Here is an 18,729-nt window from a genome sequence, read left to right as displayed (position 1 = left end):
ATGACAAAGGACAGTCCTTCTTCCTAAAGAAGGCGGCCCTACACAAATAGATCCTCACCGCCCTGACCAGGTCTAGCCTGTTCAGAGAATGCCCCAGAGAATCGATCGGAGCAGGACAAAGGTGGGAAGGACGATCTTATTCAAGTAAAAGGAGGACACCACCCTGGGAAGAAAAGGCGACAAAGGCCGTAAAACTACCCTATCCTGGTGAAAAACCAAGAATGGGGCAATAGGAGAGAGCCACCAACTCCGAGATGCGTGGAGATGGCCACCAGCAAAGCCACCTTGCAGGACAGAGCAGAAAGTGAGGCTCATGGAGAGGCTCAACGGAGAAAGTCCACCGAGCCTCCAGAACAAGACTGAGGTCCCAGGGATCCACGGAAGTGTGGTACGAGGGAGCCGCATGCGCTAATGAAGAAAGGCCCTGATCTGAGAACGGGACGGATATAAAACTTCGTACCGTGATAGCTAGTAGCAAAGGACCTCTGAAAAGGGACTTCAGAAAAAGGATGGAAAGGGTTGCTATCTGACCCTTCAGAAAACTAAGGGCAAGGCCAACATCAAGTCCCGCCTAGAGAGAACGGCCAAAAAGGAAGGTTTCAACAGCAAAGCTGTTAACCTGAGACACCAAGAACTCTGCGGCAGATGGGTCCCTAGTACAGAAGATCTGACCTGACTGGGGCCACCAGTGAGAGTCCGCGAGGAGATAAACGATCTCAGCGAACCAGACCTTCTGGGCCAATCTGGTGCGGTCAGAATGACCGGCACCCCCTCCGCATAGATCTTCAACAGTCTGGGAAGAAAGGGGAGGGAGGAACAGAAAGGTAAGTACAAATGGCGACCCAGGAATGGTCAAGGTATCGGTATCCACAACAAGAGGATTGCGGAGTTGGAAACAAAACGGTGGACTCTTCCTAAGCAGTCGGGCCGCCAGGAGATCCGTGTCCGGAGTTCCTCATCCAAGGAAAATTTGAAGGAAGACCTCCTGAGTCGGGACCTCTGTCCTGCCGCAAGGCCCTCGCGGCAGAGAAAAACACTGCGGCCTGGTTGTCCACGCCGGGGATATACACTGCGGATAGCTAAACTGAATATCCTACTTCCTGTCGGTAGGGTGTACACTGCAGAGGAGGAGCTAACTTTTTTATTTGCATAGTGTCAGCCTCCTAGTGGCAGCAGCATACACCCATGGTTCCTGTGTCCCCCAATGAAAGGCGATAGAGAAACAGCGTTATGTAGAGGTCACTCACTGAACTGCTTGCCATGGTTTTAATAATCTCCTGCTGAAAAAGCAGCGATCCTATCAGTAGAAGGCTGGTAATCCTGCTGCCAGGAAGTCTTCTATTTTTGGTTTTGTATTTCCCGGAGACCCCTCACCCCACCACCCAGATTGTACACAAAAAGCTGCCACTGTGCATAGGCAGAAAGCTGCCAATCAGTAGTGTGGGTGGGGCTATACAGAGTACAGGATTTAGAAAACCACTAGATCTGCAGTAGAGTTTTCTCAAAACTTCAGGTTTACTAAACTGAAGAGAAAATAAGTGGTTCCAGAAGCATCTTCTCTTGGTGGGGAAAGGGGAAAAAAATAAAACAAAATTGCACAGTGTGAATATACCCTAAATGGGAACCTGGTTACCGGATTAATGCTGCCTATGCCACACACAGCATGAATCAGAGCTTGGCAACAAGAATAAAATAAATTAGTGGAATATTTCCAGGTAGACTTATGAAAATTGTAAGGGAAATACAGGGGACAAAGTAAGTGAAGATTCATCTGACGTGTTTTTTTTTTTTTTTTAAAGATTTTAGGTTTTTGCTCTGCTTTCTGCAGAGAAAGCTTCCGTGACCTGGAAATCCTTGCACTAATAGTTCTACCTTAGACTGTCCTGAGGAAGTGGTGTGATCATCACGAAACACGTAGAAATAAAGTCTATTCTCTCTCTTACATCTACTTGGACTTCTCTGGTACATTATCCTGACAGGCGACGCTCCATTCTCTTCACCTAGCAAAGGATCTCTGAAACCCAGGAGCATTTTTAGGGAAAAATAGACCTCGCTGCACCCATGCAGTCAGGCTCATGCCATGGCATGAGTAGCATAAATCAGGCGACAGACAAAATGAGAACCAGCTTGACCTGCAAGATCAAGCTCCTGATCGAAATGGTTCTGCGATATTACAGGTTGAACAGCAGGATAAAGTGATTGTGCGGGGAAACAGTGGGAAGACAGCGGTGGCGCAGTGCGACTGTGGCCTGTAAACGCAGCCTAAGGGCAGAGGTTTTAGAATTAAGGCCAAATCAAAATGTGTTCTGCAGTTATTAGAAAATCTATGTGACAAAGGAGGAATTTCAACACACGCATTGAAAGAGGCACATTTTTTGCAAAACTCTAAAAATATTGCTTTTATACTAGACGCAACTATGCTTATTTGTAAAAGGGAGTGGGGCTTATCTGCCACAGTATAAAAAAAATTACTATAGTTTACAGCAGAAATTGGCATGAATTATACCAGATATCTACTCCAGCCCATACCTGGCATAGATTTTGTTTTCTGTTCCATTTTTACTCCAACAGAGTAAAGCCAGTCTTAATCAATTGTATGTGAAAATGTACCCTAAAACCAACCATAGGAAAGGCAAACTTAGCAATGCTAAAATTTTACTTAAAGAGATGACTAAATACCTTCCACGATTCTCTGAAGTTGGAATGAGCTGCAACAGCTTGATGTAGTTGTGATGGTGAGTAGAAAGTTCACTTATTGCATAAAACATTTCTGGCATCTTGGGAGAAAAAAAAAAAATAGAAAATAAATTTAAACAAGAAAGAAAGATTGACCTTACAGCCTTTCAAATTCCCATAATTCCGCTTTACTTACGACAGTGTCCCAGGACTTTATGTTTTGAAGCAAAGTTTTGATGAGGCAGTGCAAGTCCACTGCAGGAAAGTCTTTTAAGTCCTTTTCCAAGTGCAATTTTAAAAGTAAAACAATTAGTGCAAGGATTTCCAGGTCGCAGAAGCTTTCCCTGCAGATAGCTGAGCAAAAACCTAAAAACTGTAAAAGAGAACACGTCAGATGAATCTACACTTGCTTTGTTCCATCTATTTCCCCTACAATTTTGATAAGTCTACCTGGGAATATTCCACTAATTTATTTTATTCCTGTCGTTAAACGCTTATCATATGAGCCGGATGATACAAAGAAATCTGGTAATACCTCTGCGGTGAGATACCAGCATTTAGCTTAGATTTGTTTCTCAACTTCCCTCTTTATCTCTTTTGATTTAAATATACAACCACGACCTCACCGCGGACCGGAGGATATTGTATTGTTGTGCAATACAGAGTCTTAGATTTTTCTCATTTAAATTCAAATGAAATGAAGGTTGTGGACATGAGATCTGTGTTCTTACAAGTCTTAAAGATGCAGATCTTTTGTGGTGTATACAATCTGCAGTGTGTCAATGACTCACCTTAATAACATGAGCAATCTGAAATATTGGAACACGAGAAAAGATTGCTTCAGAAAATCCGTTTTCAAATAACCCATCCAAGGGCACGGCAGGTCTGTTAAAATATACAAAAGGAAAGAAAATATATAAAATACAGGGATGGGGAAATCCGAATTGCAAGGGGCAAATAGAAAATGTGAACTGGTGACTATGTTTAATATCCAAGCATGTAAGTGTTCAGCAGACAGTAGGAAAAGACTCTTGTGGTCTATGTCCAATTATTATAACTGAGCCGTCACTGACAGTCTCTGGTCCTATCTGTTCCAGCAAAGGTTTCCAAGCTGAAAAATGTCTGTGGGTCTCAGAGTCAAGCAAAAAAAAAAAAAAAAAGTTGTGTGTTGACATTTTCACTGTAGTTTCTCCCAGCTTTATCAAAATAGGTGTGGGACGGGGGGCATGATGCCACAGCTCGTCTAATTCATAAGCTGTGGCATTCATTATGCCAGAAATCTAAGGCTATGTTCACACTAGGCATTTTTTCAGCTGCTTTTTACAGTACCAGCAAAGTCTATGAGATTTCAGAAATCTCAAACACACCTTTTTTTTTGTCATCAGTATTTTGGGCTTTGCTTGTTTTTTGCACAATGGAAATTGACAGTAATGGGTGGTGAAAAAAACGCTGATAATCTGCACGCAAATAAAACAAAAAATTTTAGCACAAAACCTGCAGCAAAAAAACAAAAAAAAAAAAAAAAAAACAACCTAGTACAAACTTACCTTCCTTGTTACAGGAAAAAAAAAAAAAACCTGAAAAAAGCCTAGTGTGGACATACCCTTACTCTAGTCCCTGATGTGGTGCACAAGGTCGCACATCACTACTCAGAAAACCGAGATTCATCAAGAGCCATGTGTCTCTTAATGAATTTTTGGTGTATGTGCACACGTTGCGGATTTGGCAGCAGATCCGCAGCAGGTTTTGCCCTGCGGATCCGCAGTTTTCCATGCGGTGTACAGTACTATATTAACCTATGGAAAACCAAATCCACAGTGCACATGCTGCAGAAAATTCCACGCAGAAACGCAGCGGTTTATTTTCCACAGCATGTCAATTCTTTGTGTGGATTCCGCAGCGTTTTACACCTATTCCATAATAGGAATCCACAGGTGTAAAAACGCAGGCGAAATCCGCACGAGATCCAGAGTAGATCCGAACGGAAAAATCCACAATGGAATCCGCAATGTACACACTCGGGTGTCAAGGCAAAATAGGGATTTTTGTGTACTCACCCATTCATTGGGTGACAGACCATGGGTGTATGCTGCTGCCACCAGGAGGCTGACACCAAGTGATACAAAGAAAGTTAGCTCCTCCCCTGCAGTATACACCCTCATGCTGGCTCGCAGCTAACCAGTTCAGTGAAAAAGCAGGAGATCAATAAACAATATATGTGCGCATAACATGTCACATTATATATGACAGTATAGCATGTTAAATTATATAACAAGCACAAGCTAATAATAGGGTGGGAGCTGTGTACCCCAATGAATGGCTCGGAGAAAAGGATTTTATGGTGAGTACACAAAAATCCCTATTTCTCCTACGCCTCAGTGGGGGACACAGACTGTGGGACGTCCCAAAGCAGTCCCTGGGTGGGGTCAACATCAGATCAGGCCCTGTGTAACCGCTACTTACAAGTGTGGCACGGAGTCCTGCAGAGTCCTGCAGAGTCCTGCAGAGTCCTGCAGAGTCCTGCAGAGTCCGCCTGTCCAGACTCACATCTGTGGAAGTCTGGGAATTAGTGTGCTTCAAGAATGCATGCGGACTGGACAACCTCGCAAACTTGCAGGCCTGCTGTGCCGACGCCTGGTGCCTAGAATACAAGAAACCTCGATAGACAGGGAGATAGGCTGACATCTAACACGGAATGACTCCTGGATGGTGTAACAAATCCACCAAGCTAACATGGCCGATGAAACAGCTAAACCCTTCCTGTAACCGTCAGGAAGCCGCCCTATTACATTGAGGTAGCCCAAATCAAGTGTCCAACCTTCGGAAGGACACCGTCCTTGAGACGTACTTACTCAGAGCACTCACCACGTTCAGAAAATGGGGAACCCATTCCGTTATGTGGACTGGTGCGGAAAGAGATGAGGGAAGAACGATGCCCTCATAACTGTGGGAATACAATACCACCTTGGTAACAAGGGACGGGGATGGCTTGTGGACAACCTTGCCTTGATGGTAATAAGAGAAAAAAAGAAAAAGGTCTGAAAGAACAGAGCGGCTAGCTCCGAAAACTCGTCAGGAAGAGGAGATCGAAGAGAAAAAAGGGCGCTCTTCCCTGATAGTAAAGTCTGTCCGGATCAAAAGGAGTCTACTGTAAGACTCCCAGCATCATTAAGGTCCCAAAGATCTAACGGTATGCGATAGAGAAGAACCACGTGAGGACTCCCTATGATGAAGTCCATACTTGCAGTTTTGTTGCAATAAGACGGAAAAATACTAGTTCCGCAAACCTGACATGGTCAGTGCAGATCTCCCAGCATCACTGGGGCCCTTCCAGCTTCCGAAAAGATCTCGGAAGTAGTGGAAGAGGGGTGAAGGAAACTGGTACCATGGAAGGACTAGAGCATGCACTGCGATGGCTTTTGGACTTGGAGGCCGGACCATGAACTTAGAGTACATTGGCGTTCAGTCTGAATGCCATCCGACCTACATCTGGAGAGCTCCAGAGAAGACAGATCTGATGGAAGACTTCCGGGTAAAAGTTCCCACTCACATGAGGCGGGGTCCTGACGTGACTGTGGCCGCCGCCCAGAGTTCTACTCCTGAGATGTGTAGTGCTGAGATCACCAAATTATAAATCGTGGCCCAACAGAGAATGTGAGGTACCTCGGCCATGACACCTGACGTGGGTACCTGCTGATTGACGTATGGGACAGACATGGGATTGTCCGATTGAAACAGATGGGGTGACCCACCAGAAGGCAGTGGACCTGCCGTAGAACTAGCCGTACCGTTCGGATCCCCAGAACAATGATCAGGAGAAAAGGACTGACATCGGTAGTCACTAATAACTATTGAACTGGGAGAAAGGATCTCCCCTGGATGAGGAAGGAGCTCACAGACTAGCCTCTGAAAGCCTGATCGACCTGCAGAAAACGAGAGGAGCGAAGGAAAACGCTTCCATTGTCGTTGCGAATTTTCCTCAGAACCCTCCTAGCAAATCTAATGGAATGAGGGGATGAGTGAACAAGTGGGCGAGCTCCCTGTTGAAGGGCCAAGGCCTTGTCTCAAGGGAGAATCACTAACCTTCTGGAAGTTTCCAGGATCATCCTCAAAAAAGAATATCTGCTGGGCTGGTAATGAGGAAAAAAACTTGTCTAAAGTTTAGCTGCCAGCCCAGGAGAGAGAGGGTATAGCAAGAGGAGCTAGAAAGTCGACCAGATAGGGCAGGACGACCATGCCTCTAGGGTGCAAGAGGAACGTGTCAACCGCCATAACCCCTGCAAACACTCTGGGTGCGGTAGCAAGGCCGAAGGACAAGGTCGTGATTTGAAAATGCTGTTCGCGAAAGGGAAAGCAAAGGAATTTTTGAAGAGGGGAAAACATAGGAATGTGAAGGTAAGCATCCCGAATGTCAGTGGATGCCAGAAACTCCCGCTTTTTCCATTGAAGTAATGGCTGAGCGGGGTAACTCCATCCGAAGAAGGGGGACCTTTGTCAAGCTTGGTAGAAGTTTGAGGTTCAGGGTCGGTCTTACTTTTCGCTCCCCATTTTGGAACCAAGATCCCATAGATCTAGACCGTCCTGGACAACTGATCCACTGCTGGTTGAGTCTATAGAAAATTAAAATGGTTAAAGGTCTCTGACCAAGAGACCATTGCTCTAGCAACACATGCGGCGGCTAAGGAAGGGTAGAGCGCTGAACTAGACGGAACGAACTAGATTTGCTATCTGACAGTCTGTTGTATTTTTAATTGATGACCCATTGGGTAGGGATACTGGTAGGTATACCACAGGAGATTCTACCTGGTAATATGCCAAGTGGCAGAATGCGCAGCTGAATGCAGAAGGTTAGGAAAAACCGCCTCTTACTATCGCCGCTCTCTTGACGGTGGGAAAAATTATGAACCCTGGATCCACCATCCTTTTAAAAGGGAAGTGGAGAGGGATCGTCTGCCTTCTTGCATCACCTGCTAAATAGTGGAGATGCAGAGGGTGTTTGGATGCCAAAAAGGGGGCGTCCATACATCCACAGAGTTAAGGTCCCTGGGTGGACAGGGCTGGTTGTCCGGCATTAGGCCTGGCTGTAGAAGAGGATACATGGAGACGACACTCCATGTGCTTGTCTATCGATGGTGTGGGGAGATCGGTGCCCTTTAAGAGGACCCGTCGCCCTTAAGAATCAGACCAAGCATGGCATCTCACGTCTTAGGTGGGTATACAAGGAGTGAACACCCCGCGTGTTTGCATATTGGCTGAAAAAAGGATACCGCGCTTGCAGAGGTTTCTGTCCAGTGGATCGCTTATACAGACGCTACCTGTCCAGGTGAATGGCAAATGCTCTGCGAGGGAGTTTAGTTTCCTCATGAGGGATGCTGAGTGATCTAGAGTAGAACCGAAGTCCTCGTCAATCTACAGAGATTGGTTGATGATATAAATAGGCGAATCCATGCTTTTCTGAAGTTCTGGTGAGTCCAGAACCAAGGCAATATCTGACCCATATTCAGAGACTTGTTCTCCGCAAATCATTGGTGAGGGATCAGGAAATGAAACTTCAGTTTTCTAGGCGCGTGTACATTTCTAGACGCCTGTACATTTCTAGAATACTTGTGGCCCCTGCTAGCCAACGGCTCGCATGAAGGAAAGGGACCTCTATAGTGTTCCTGCGAGCACTCCGAGGCACAGAGGGTTCACGGAGGGACTCAATCTCTTGTCAGAGAATCCATGAGTTGCGGCAATGACGAAGCCCACTCAGGGAACTAGGTACTCTGGGATAAGCTGGATTCGGCTGCAGAGGGCTCCTGAGCTCATTTAGGGTGACCGGCTTCGGACTGGTCATGTGCCCTTAAGGCCAGGGAATACCGGTCATGTGCCCTTAAGACCAGGGAATACCAGTCATGTGCCCTTAAGACCAGGGAATACCGGTCTTGTGCCCTTAAGACCAGGGAATACCAGTCATGTGCCCTTAAGACAAGGGAATACCGGTCATGTGCCCTTAAGACAAGGGAATACCGGTCATGTGCCCTTAAGACAAGGGAATACCGGTCATGTGCCCTTAAGACAAGGGAATACCGGTCATGTGCCCTTAAGACAAGGGAATACCGGTCATGTGCCCTTAAAGCGCCACTGTCACCCCTTCTAGCCGTTATAAACTAAAAGCTACCTTGTGCAGCAGCAATGCTGCATTCTAACAAGGTGGCTCTTTTAGTTTTTGGTGCATTTATTCCCAAAATAAAGCGTTTTATAACTTCTCCAAAATACCTCTCTTTAGACAGGGAGGCAGGTCTTAACCCCCTGCTTGAAACGCCACACTGCCGTCACTCAAATCTTCAGGGGCGCTGCCCCCTCCGCGCTGTTTTCCCATGAAATCTGGCGCCTGCGCTGTTTATTACTGGCTGGTGCAGGCGCAGTGAGCTCTGGCCATCTGATGTCACATCCAGTCTTGCGGACTGCGCCTGCCCCAGCCAGTACTAAACAGCGCAGGCAATTTATCAACTGTTAATTAACAACTTCTCAACAAATTATCAACTTAGTTGATAAATTGCTTCTCTTGACACTCCCAGATCTCTAACTACAGCAATCGCCGAATCCCCCTTCTCGAGCAGAGTCAAGGCACGGGATTTCTCTTCCATTTTAAGCTTCTTTCAACCCATTGTGGGAGATAATAAAAAACTGAGGGAGTTAATAAAAGACTGCCTAATAGCAAAACTGGCTGAGCTGCACATAACAACCAGAGTGCAGCTTTCGCTTTACCAATGAAGTGAAAACTGAGCGTTGATTGGTTGATATTTGCAACAAAGCCAGCTTTAATATTAGACAGTTTTTTATTATCTCCCCCATTGTGTACACTTTTAAAAAGTGAAATTATGATGTGGATTTTATATGTAAAGTTTTTTTTTAGCTGCGCAAGTGTAAAGATTTTTTTTGCCGGCACTGTACCTGAAAAAGTCTAAACCGTTTTGGAAGAATGTTCTCTGGTCAGATGAGACAAAAGTAGAGCTTTTTGGGCAAAAGCATCAACAGAGTTTACAGGAGAAAAAAAGAGGCATTCAAAGAAAAGAACACGGTTCCCTACAGTCAAACATGGTGGAGGTTCCCTGATGTTTTGGGGTTGCTTTGCTGCCTCTGGCACTGCACTGCTTGACCGTGTGCATGGCATTATGAAGTCTGAAGACTACCAACAAATTTTGCAGCATAAAGTAGGGCCCAGTGTGAGAAAGCTGGGTCTCCCTCAGAGGTCATGGGTCTTCCAGCAGGACAATGACCCAAAACACACTTCAAAAAGCACTAGAAAATGGTTTGAGAGAAAACACTGGAGACTTCTAATGTGGCCAGCAATGAGTCCAGATCTGAATCCCATAGAACACCTGTGGAGAGATCTAAAAATGGCAGTTTGGAGAAGGCACCCTTCAAATATCAGGGACCTGGAGCAGTTTGCCAAAGAAGAATGATCTAAAATTCCAGCAGAGCATTGTAAGAAACTCAGTGATGGTTACCGGAAGCAGTTGGTCGCAGTTATTTTGGCTAAAGGTTGTGCAACCAAGTATTAGGCTGAGGGTGCCAATACTTTTGTCTGGCCCATTTTTGGAGTTTTGTGTGAAATGATCAATGTTTTGCTTTTTGCTTCATTCTCTTTTGTGTTTTTTTCATTTAAGACCAATTAAATGAAGATAATACCAAAGAATGTGTTTCCAATTATTTTCAGGAACAAACTGAGTATTATCTGACAGAATTGCAGGGGTGTCAATACTTTTGGCCACAACTGTACATATACATATATACACATACATATACCGTATATACTCGAGTATAAGCCGAGATTTTCAGCCCAAAAAAATGGGCTCAAAGTGCCCCTCTCGGCTTATACTCGAGTCATGGTCGGCGGGTGAGGGGAGCGACGCCTGTCAAATACTCACCTGCTCCCAGCGCTCCTGACGCGGTCCCCGCATGTCCCACGATCTTCGGGCACGGCAGCTTCTTCCCCTGTTCAGCGGTCACTGGTACCGCTCATTAAAGTTATGAATATGGACTCCACTCCCATAGGGGTGGAGCCGCATATTCATTACTGTAATGAGCGGTGCCATGTGACCGCTCACTACAGGAAGAAGCTGCCGCTCCCGGAGACGTGGGACATGCACCAGGAGCAGGTGAGTATGTGATATTCACCTTTCCTCGTTCCACCGCCGCCTCGTCTTCACTGACTGTTAAGGTCAGAGGGCGCGATGACAGTGTGCGCGCCACCCTCTGCCTGAACAGTCAGTGCGGAGAGACCGGATGCTGAGGAGCAGCGGGCAGTGACGAGAGGCGAGTGTGTCTTTAGGAGCAGCATTGCATGTGGCTATATGGAGCGTCTATGGGGCCATAAAGAACTGCATGGAGGATTATATGGGGCATCTATGGGGCCATAACTGCATGGAGCATTATATGGGGCCATAAAGAACTGCATAGAGCATTATATGGAGCATCTATGGGGCCATAACTGCATGGAGCATTATATGGGGCATCTATGGGGCCATAAAGAACTGAATGGAGCATTATATGGGGCCATAAAGAACTGCATGGAGCATTATATGGGGCATCTATGGGGCCATAATGAACTGCATGAAGCATTATATGGAGCATCTATGGGGCCATAAAGAACTGAATGGAGAATTATATGGGGCATATTTGTATATGGAACATCTTATGGGGCCATAATGAACTGCATGAAGCATTATATGGGGCATCTATGGGGCCATAAAGAACTGAATGGAGCATTATATGGGGCATCTTATGGGGCCATAGAGAATTGCGTGGAGCATTATATGGAGCATGAATGGGGCCATAAAGAACTGAATGGAGCATTATATGGGGCATATTTGTATATGGAACATCTTATGGGGCCATAATGAACTGTATGGAGCATTATATGGGGCCTATTTTGTATGGAGCATCTTATTGGGCCATAATGAACTGTATAAAGCATTATATGGGGCTCCAGATTCAATATGGATATTCAAAAAACACTTAACCTACTGATGTCTCAATTAATTTTACTTTTTTGGCATCTATTTTTATTTTTGACGTTTACCGGTAGCTGCTGAATTTCCCAAGCTAGGCTTATACTCAAGTCAATAAGTTTTCCCAGTTTTTTGTGGCAAAATTAGGGGAGTCGGCTTATACTCGGGTTGGCTTATACTCGAGTACATACGGTACATATACACATACACGTATATACACACGCACACATTTGGTATCGCCGCGTTCAGTTACGCCCAATCTATCAAAATATAAAATCAATTAATCTGATTGGTAACCGGCATAACATAATACATACATAACCATACATAATGAGGGATATGCATGACGATAAATACTAAAACATTTAAAACTGCAATATGATGTGCCATTGAGCAACCAGTAAATGATAACTAATCTTAAAAAAAGAAAATTATAAAATATCTATTACCAAAAAGAAACAAAATTAGGAGGTAAGACCTTCAAAAACTTGCTACTTAATTTTTACCATGCATTTCCGTGGCACCCTAGCACACACCCTTAGGGTGTGACTTTAACACGCCCTCTCGGGGCATAGTTTGAAAAGCTGGCAGGGGACTATATGTCTCAGACAACTACGCTAAGGCAGGTTCCTGGCTGTTTTACCCTACCCCACCTTCCCTTGACTGACAGGTGTCTCCACATATGCGCATAACAATTTGTGGGAGAATGAGGGTGATAGTCCGTGGTGCCAATGTGGATGCCAAAAAACAGCAATATTGGTTCATGTGGTTTATTCTCTGCGTGTTTTCAAAGTTGGACCAACTTCTTCCACAGGACAACCACAGTATACTTAAATACTCCTGAGGAAGTTGATTTCAATCTCGAAACAAATAGTAAATTAACCACATGAACCCATATTGCGGCTTCTTGGCATCCAAAATCGGCAGAGCAGACTATCACCCGCATTCTCAAACCAACTGTTCAGTTCAACAGGATTTCCGTTCCGTGGGTGCTGCAGCAGCTGATCCATTTTGTTCCTTTCTTTGTCAGTTAATACAACCCCGATAGGGGAGCAGCTCCCTATTTTTCAACTACATTATATTCTTTCCTTGGGTAAGACTATTGCGCTTGTGCCCCCCACATTCCCTATGTGTGCATAGGCAGAGACAGGGTAAGTGAGGTAAGAAATAGCCCCTTGAATCATGCTGCCTGTAGCTCGGGCAGTAAAGTACCTCCTTGGCAGGTTGCTTTTAAGACTTTTTTTTGACGTTGGCATTGTGGCTTACATTTAAAAAATACTGTGACTGATATTATGCATCATTAATTTTTAAACCAGATGCATGATTTTGAAGCACATAATTGAGCACTTACACCAAGTCCGGGGCTCCAAATGAGGGCAAGATGTTTGGCAGAGGGAAGAGCGTGTCAAAGTGAATCCCCATATTTGCAAACACAGTAGCGATATCCAACAACGATGGCATCCAGGGTTTTTCATGCAGATTTGAAACTATTGGAAGGAGATAATGTATTTAAATAAGAATAAAAATGTAACTTTTTTTTTTTTTTATTACAAAAAGACAAATAAAAAGCCTGGAACTTGTAAACATTCCAAATATATCGGCATTTTAGATTTTTTTTCTTTAATGTGAAAATTCAGGTGACAAGTTACTAATCTACCCCAAAAGTAGTGATTTTTGTGTGTACTCACCGTAAAATCCTTTTCTCCGAGCCACTCATTGGGGGACACAGGACCATGGGTTATGCTGCTGTCACTAGGAGGCTGACACTAAGCTGAGACAAAAAAAGGTTAGCTCCTCCCCTGCAGTATACACCCTCATGCTGGCTTCCAGAGACCCAGTTCAGTGCAAAAGCAGTAGGATAATAACAATATAACAAGTAACTTTAGAATATAACATGTCAAACCAACAGTCAAAGACCAAAAAAGGTAACGAGCCGTAAGGCTACCAGGGTGGGTGCTGTGTCCCCCAATGAGTGGCTCGGAGAAAAGGATTTTACGGTGAGTACACACAAAAATCCCTATTTCTCCTTCGCCTCATTGGGGGACACAGGACCATGGGACGTCCCAAAGCAGTCCCTGGGAGGGAAACAATACAACCAAATTACTTCGTGTACCATCTGACTACAAATGCGCAACGGCCGCTTGCAGGATACGCCTGCCAAGGGCCGCGTCCGCAGAGGAGTGGATGTGGACATTGTAGTGCTTTGTGAAAGTATGCAGGCTGGACCACGTTGCGGCCTTGCAAACCTGCTCCGCTGTTGCCTGGTGCCGGATGGCCCAGGAAGCACCCATCGACCGAGTGGAGTGAGCTCTAATCCCCGCCGGGATAGGACTGCCCCTGACCCGATAGGATTCCGGGATAGCGGATCGGATCCATCTGGCTATCGTGGCTTTAGACGCAGCCAAACCCTTTCTGTGACCCTCCGGGAGCACGAAAAGGGCGTCCGATTTTCTGAAAGGCGCCGTTCTGGAAATGTACCTCCTGAGGGCCCATACCACGTCCAGAGTATGGAGAGCCTTCTCGACCCTATGTTTGGGCTGCGGGCAAAAGGAGGGAAGAATGATGTCCTCGTTAAGGTGAAAAGAAGAGACCACCTTCGGAAGAAAGGCCGGGGAAGGACGTAGGACTACCTTGTCCTGATGAAAGGCAAGGAAAGGTGCCCGGCAGGATAAAGCAGCGAGCTCTGAAACCCTTCTGATGGACGTCACCGCTATCAGGAAGGCAACCTTCCATGAGAGGACAGGGAGCGGAACATCTTGAAGATGTTCGAACGGAGGTTCCTGAAGAGCTCCCAGGACCAAGTTGAGATCCCAGGTCTCTAACGGCATCCTGTATGGGGGAACCACATGGGAGACTCCCTGAATGAAGGTCCTGACCTGCAGGTTGGTGGCGATCTTACGCTGGAACAGCACGGATAACGCTGAGATCTGACCTTTAAGGGAAGTCAGGGCCAAGCCGGAGTCCAGACCGGACTGAAGGAAATCCAAGATGCAAGGGATAGAGAAAACGAGCGGGGGGTGACCTCGGAGCCTGCACCATGAGAAGAAGGTTTTCCAGGCGCGGTGGTAAATGGAGGCGGAGGACGCCTTACGAGCGCTTAACATGGTGGGGATGACCTGCTGAGAGAAACCGGCACGAGTTAGAATCCAGGTTTCAACAGCCACGCCGTTAAACGTAGGGCCCCTGAGCTCTGGTGGTAGATCGGACCTTGGCGAAGCAGGTCTGGGCGGTCTGGTAACCGCAAGGGAACGTCGGCTACGAGCTGAACGAGTTCCGCGTACCAAGCGCGGCGAGGCCAGTCTGGGGCGACCAGAATGACCGGAACTCCCTCCGTCTTGATCTTTCGGATCACCTTCGGCAGTAAGGGCAGGGGGGGGGGGGGGGGGGGAACACGTATGGGAGCTGAAACTGATGCCACGGAGAAATCAGCGCGTCTACTCCTATGGCCTGGGGATCCCGAGAACGAGCAATGAAGTTGTGGACCTTGGCGTTCAATCTGGACGCCATCAGATCCACGTCCGGGGTCCCCCAGCGAAGACAGATCTGGTGAAATACCTCTGTGTGGAGTTCCCACTCCCCCGAGGCAAGGCCCTGGCGGCTCAGGAAGTCCGCCGCCCAGTTCTCGACTCCCGGAATGTGCACCGCAGAGATGATGGAATGGTTGGTTTCGGCCCAACGAAGGATGAGAGAGACTTCCTGCATCGCCGCCCTGCTGCGGGTACCCCCCTGGTGGTTGATGTAAGCCACCGCCGTGACGTTGTCCGATTGGACTCGTATAGGGTGGCCCGCGAGCAGGACGTGAAAGCGACTCAGTGCAAGTCTGATAGCGCGAATCTCCAGGATGTTGATGGGGAGTCTGGATTCCCGAACTGTCCAACGGCCCTGGGCAGACTGGTGAAGAAACACCGCCCCCCAGCCGAGGAGACTGGCGTCGGTGGTTACCACTAACCAGCGGATCGGGAGGAAGGACTTCCCCTGGAGAAGAGATGGGCCCAGGGTCCACCATACGAGAGCTTGTCTGACCCGCGGGGACAGGGGGCAAGGGCGGTCGAGAGATGAGAGACTCCTGCCCCAGTTGTCCAGCAAAGCCTGTTGCAAGGGACGGAGATGGAGTTGAGCAAAGGGAACCACTTCGATTGCTGCAACCATCTTTCCCAGGATCTTCATGGCGAACCGAATGGTTCGCGGACGAGGATGGCATAGCGTTCGGGCTCCCTGTTGAAGCGCTTGGGCCTTGGACCGAGGAAGCAAGACCAGCCCCCTTGAAGTGTCCAGGATCATTCCCAGAAAGGAGATCCGACGGGCAGGAACGGGAGAGGACTTGTCCAAGTTGATCAGCCAGCCCAGGCGCGAAAGAGAATCCAGGGTAATGTGGACGCTTGACTCGCAGGCTTGGAAAGACGGGCCCTTTATGAGGAGATCGTCTAAGTAAGGTAACACGACGACTCCTCGAGAACGAAGGATGGCCATGACAGCCGCCATGACCTTGGTGAATACCCTGGGCGCCGTGGCAAGACCGAAGGGTAAGGCCGTGAACTGGAAGTGGTCCTCCAGAACGGCAAAGCGGAGGAACCTTTGATGAGGCGGGAAAATCGGGATGTGAAGATAGGCATCCTTGATGTCTATCGAGGCCAAGAATTCCCCTCTTTCCATGGAAGAGATGACCGATCTGAGCGATTCCATCCTGAAGTGCCGGACTCTTACACACTTGTTCAGGAGTTTCAGATCCAAAATGGGTCGCACTTTTCCGTCCTTCTTTGGCACGACGAAGAGGTTTGAGTAGAAACCTTTGAACCTCTCGTGTTCCGGGACCGGAACAATGACCTCGCTCTGGCGGAGAGCGTGAATGGCGCAAAGAAGGGCGCGAGACTGAGCTCCCGAGCTGGGGAGACGAGAGGGGAAAAACCGAGTTGGAGGAGGAGAGGAGAACTCTATTTTGTAGCCAGACGATACCAGATCTCTGACCCATTCGTCGTGAACGACGGAGAGCCAGGCCTGCTGAAAAAGGAGTAGACGTCCGCCTACTCTGGTGGTATCGACTGGCGCCGTTTCCGAGTCATTGAGACGGGAATCTGGGAGGTCTGGAACCTCGGGTTCTGGGCTGCCTAGGTTTTCCGCGCCAGGAAGGGGTCGGCCTGAAGGAAGGGCGAGAGTCTCTGTCTGTGCGAGCGGATCGGTCCGATCTGGGAAGACCGGTAGGATTGGACCAGGCTGGGCTGGTACGAAAGGGCCGAAAGCGAAAATAAGGCTGGCGCTGGAAAGCCGCCTTGGGCCTCTGTTGGGGAAGGAACTTGCTCTTTCCCCCCGTGGCGTCGGAAATAAGCTGGTCAAGCTTATCGCCGAAAAGGCGCCCGCTTTGAAAAGGGAGAGAGATCAGAGACTTTTTAGAGGAGGAGTCTGCGCGCCACTCTCTGAGCCAAAGAGCCCTTCTAATAGCGATGGCGTTAGAAGCCGCCGATGCTGCGCAATTCGACGCGTCGAGGGATGCGTACATCACATAATCACTAGCCATGGCTAACTGCTTAGCCAGGTCCGCCATCTCAGACGGGAGGTCCTGTTCCTGAATGGATTTCGCTAGAGCATCCGCCCAGGAAACCATTGCCTTGGTCACCCAAGCCGCGGCGAAGGAGGGGGACAGGGAAGAGCCTGAGGCCTCATACACTGAGCGAGCTAGAGAGTCTAGCTGGCGTTCAGTGGGACTCTTAATTGAAGCGCCGTCCGGGGCTGAAAGAAGCGTTTTAGAGGCCAGGCGCGAGACCGGAGGATCTACTATAGGGGGATCCGTCCAGTCTTTCACGAGATCTGCTGAGAAGGGATACTTCGATACCAGATCCTTCTTACCCGAGAAACGCTTATCTGGACGCTCCCTGTGTCGCTTGACTATATCTAGAAAAGCTGGGTGAGAGGCAAAAGATTTGTGGGAACGCTTGGTTCTGGTAAAAGACACCGCGTGTTCCGGAGCGGAATTAGAGTCATCATCCACCTTAAGCGCGTGATTGACTGCTACAATGAGGGAGTCAACCGTAGCTCTGAACTCCGGAGCCTCCGGGTCCAATGATACCTCGGGCTCATGTTCAGAGTCGTGAACGCTGCGAGCCCCCAAAGAGGGTGAGCGAGAGGTGGAGCTGCCAGAGTCTGAGTGGCGAGGTGAGCGCTCAGGAGAGGTAGTACGGATCCGTTTTCTGGATGACCGTGCCTCTTTAAGTGGAGAGCGGCCCCTGCTGGCCGACGATTCCCCTGCTATGGAGGGATCTCTTAACACCTGTAACGGATTGCCCCGTTCCCCGGGAGGATTTTGAATGGATTTGATGGCGTTGGCTAAAAAATCCACGGACTGTGAAAGAGAGGCGACCCACGGGGGGGGGACTAGGTACGCCGGAGTCGGTGGCGGTGGAGGGCTCCTGGGCACATGGAGCATCGCAGGCAGAGCAGAGGGGAGAACTTTGAGGCCTAGGAAGTGGGGCCTGGCAGGTGGTACACACAGAAAAAAAAGGTCGTATGCACCTTAGAGGATTTTTTGGACCTTGACTGGGACATGATTCTAATGCAAGAAATTAGATCACAAGGTCTATAATTGTGGGGAAGCCGAGGGCGACGCTGCAGAGGAGAGCCGACGAGGTCTCCTTACCCTGGTCCTGTGTCCCGTTCCAGAGAGGGCAAACTGTGTTGCCAGAGAAAAAACCGGCTGCACGTGGGGTTCCCCGGGGCGCTGTGACAGCTGGACGCTGCGGCAGAGGCTGAGCTGCGGCGTGTAGTGAGGGACCAAGATGGCCGCCGAGATCAGGAGAGAGATCTCGGAGGCTGCGAGAAGCGCCAGGACCGGGGGGCGCCGCCGCCGATGACGCGCAGTGGGGGCGGGGCCTATCGGCAGCGTCCAGCGGCTAGGCCGAAGCCGGGGACTAAATTTGCGGCTTCGGCCCGGCGCGCGGCGCAAAGTGCTGAAAAACTGGGGAATGCTTCAGGCCACGATGTGCGCTACCCAGGAGGAGCCCTCCGGACCGCGAGACCAGCGATCCCCCCCCCCATGAGACACTTACCCCGAGGAGGTGAGAGGTGC

At 48.3% G+C, this 18,729-nt stretch overlaps 1 protein-coding gene across 3 annotated transcripts in view; it reads right to left on the bottom strand.

Moving 5' to 3' along the window:
• The window catches only part of SLF2 (SMC5-SMC6 complex localization factor 2), a 72,246-nt gene that overhangs the window by 15,430 nt on the left and 38,087 nt on the right, over positions 1-18,729 (bottom strand). For all 3 annotated transcript variants that reach the window (XM_069753727.1, XM_069753728.1, XM_069753729.1), the window contains exons 10-13: positions 13,024-13,159; positions 3,468-3,561; positions 2,873-3,049; positions 2,680-2,777 (exon numbers count right to left, since the gene is read on the bottom strand). In XM_069753727.1, coding sequence (XP_069609828.1) covers positions 2,680-2,777; positions 2,873-3,049; positions 3,468-3,561; positions 13,024-13,159 — 505 coding nt within the window. The remainder of the gene's footprint in view (positions 1-2,679; positions 2,778-2,872; positions 3,050-3,467; positions 3,562-13,023; positions 13,160-18,729) is intronic.

This window comes from Ranitomeya imitator, chromosome 2 (assembly GCF_032444005.1).
Source record: "Ranitomeya imitator isolate aRanImi1 chromosome 2, aRanImi1.pri, whole genome shotgun sequence".
Lineage (NCBI taxonomy): Eukaryota > Metazoa > Chordata > Amphibia > Anura > Dendrobatidae > Ranitomeya > Ranitomeya imitator.
Note: the sequence above shows the minus strand (reverse complement) of the source record. Positions and strands in the feature narration are given on the sequence as shown.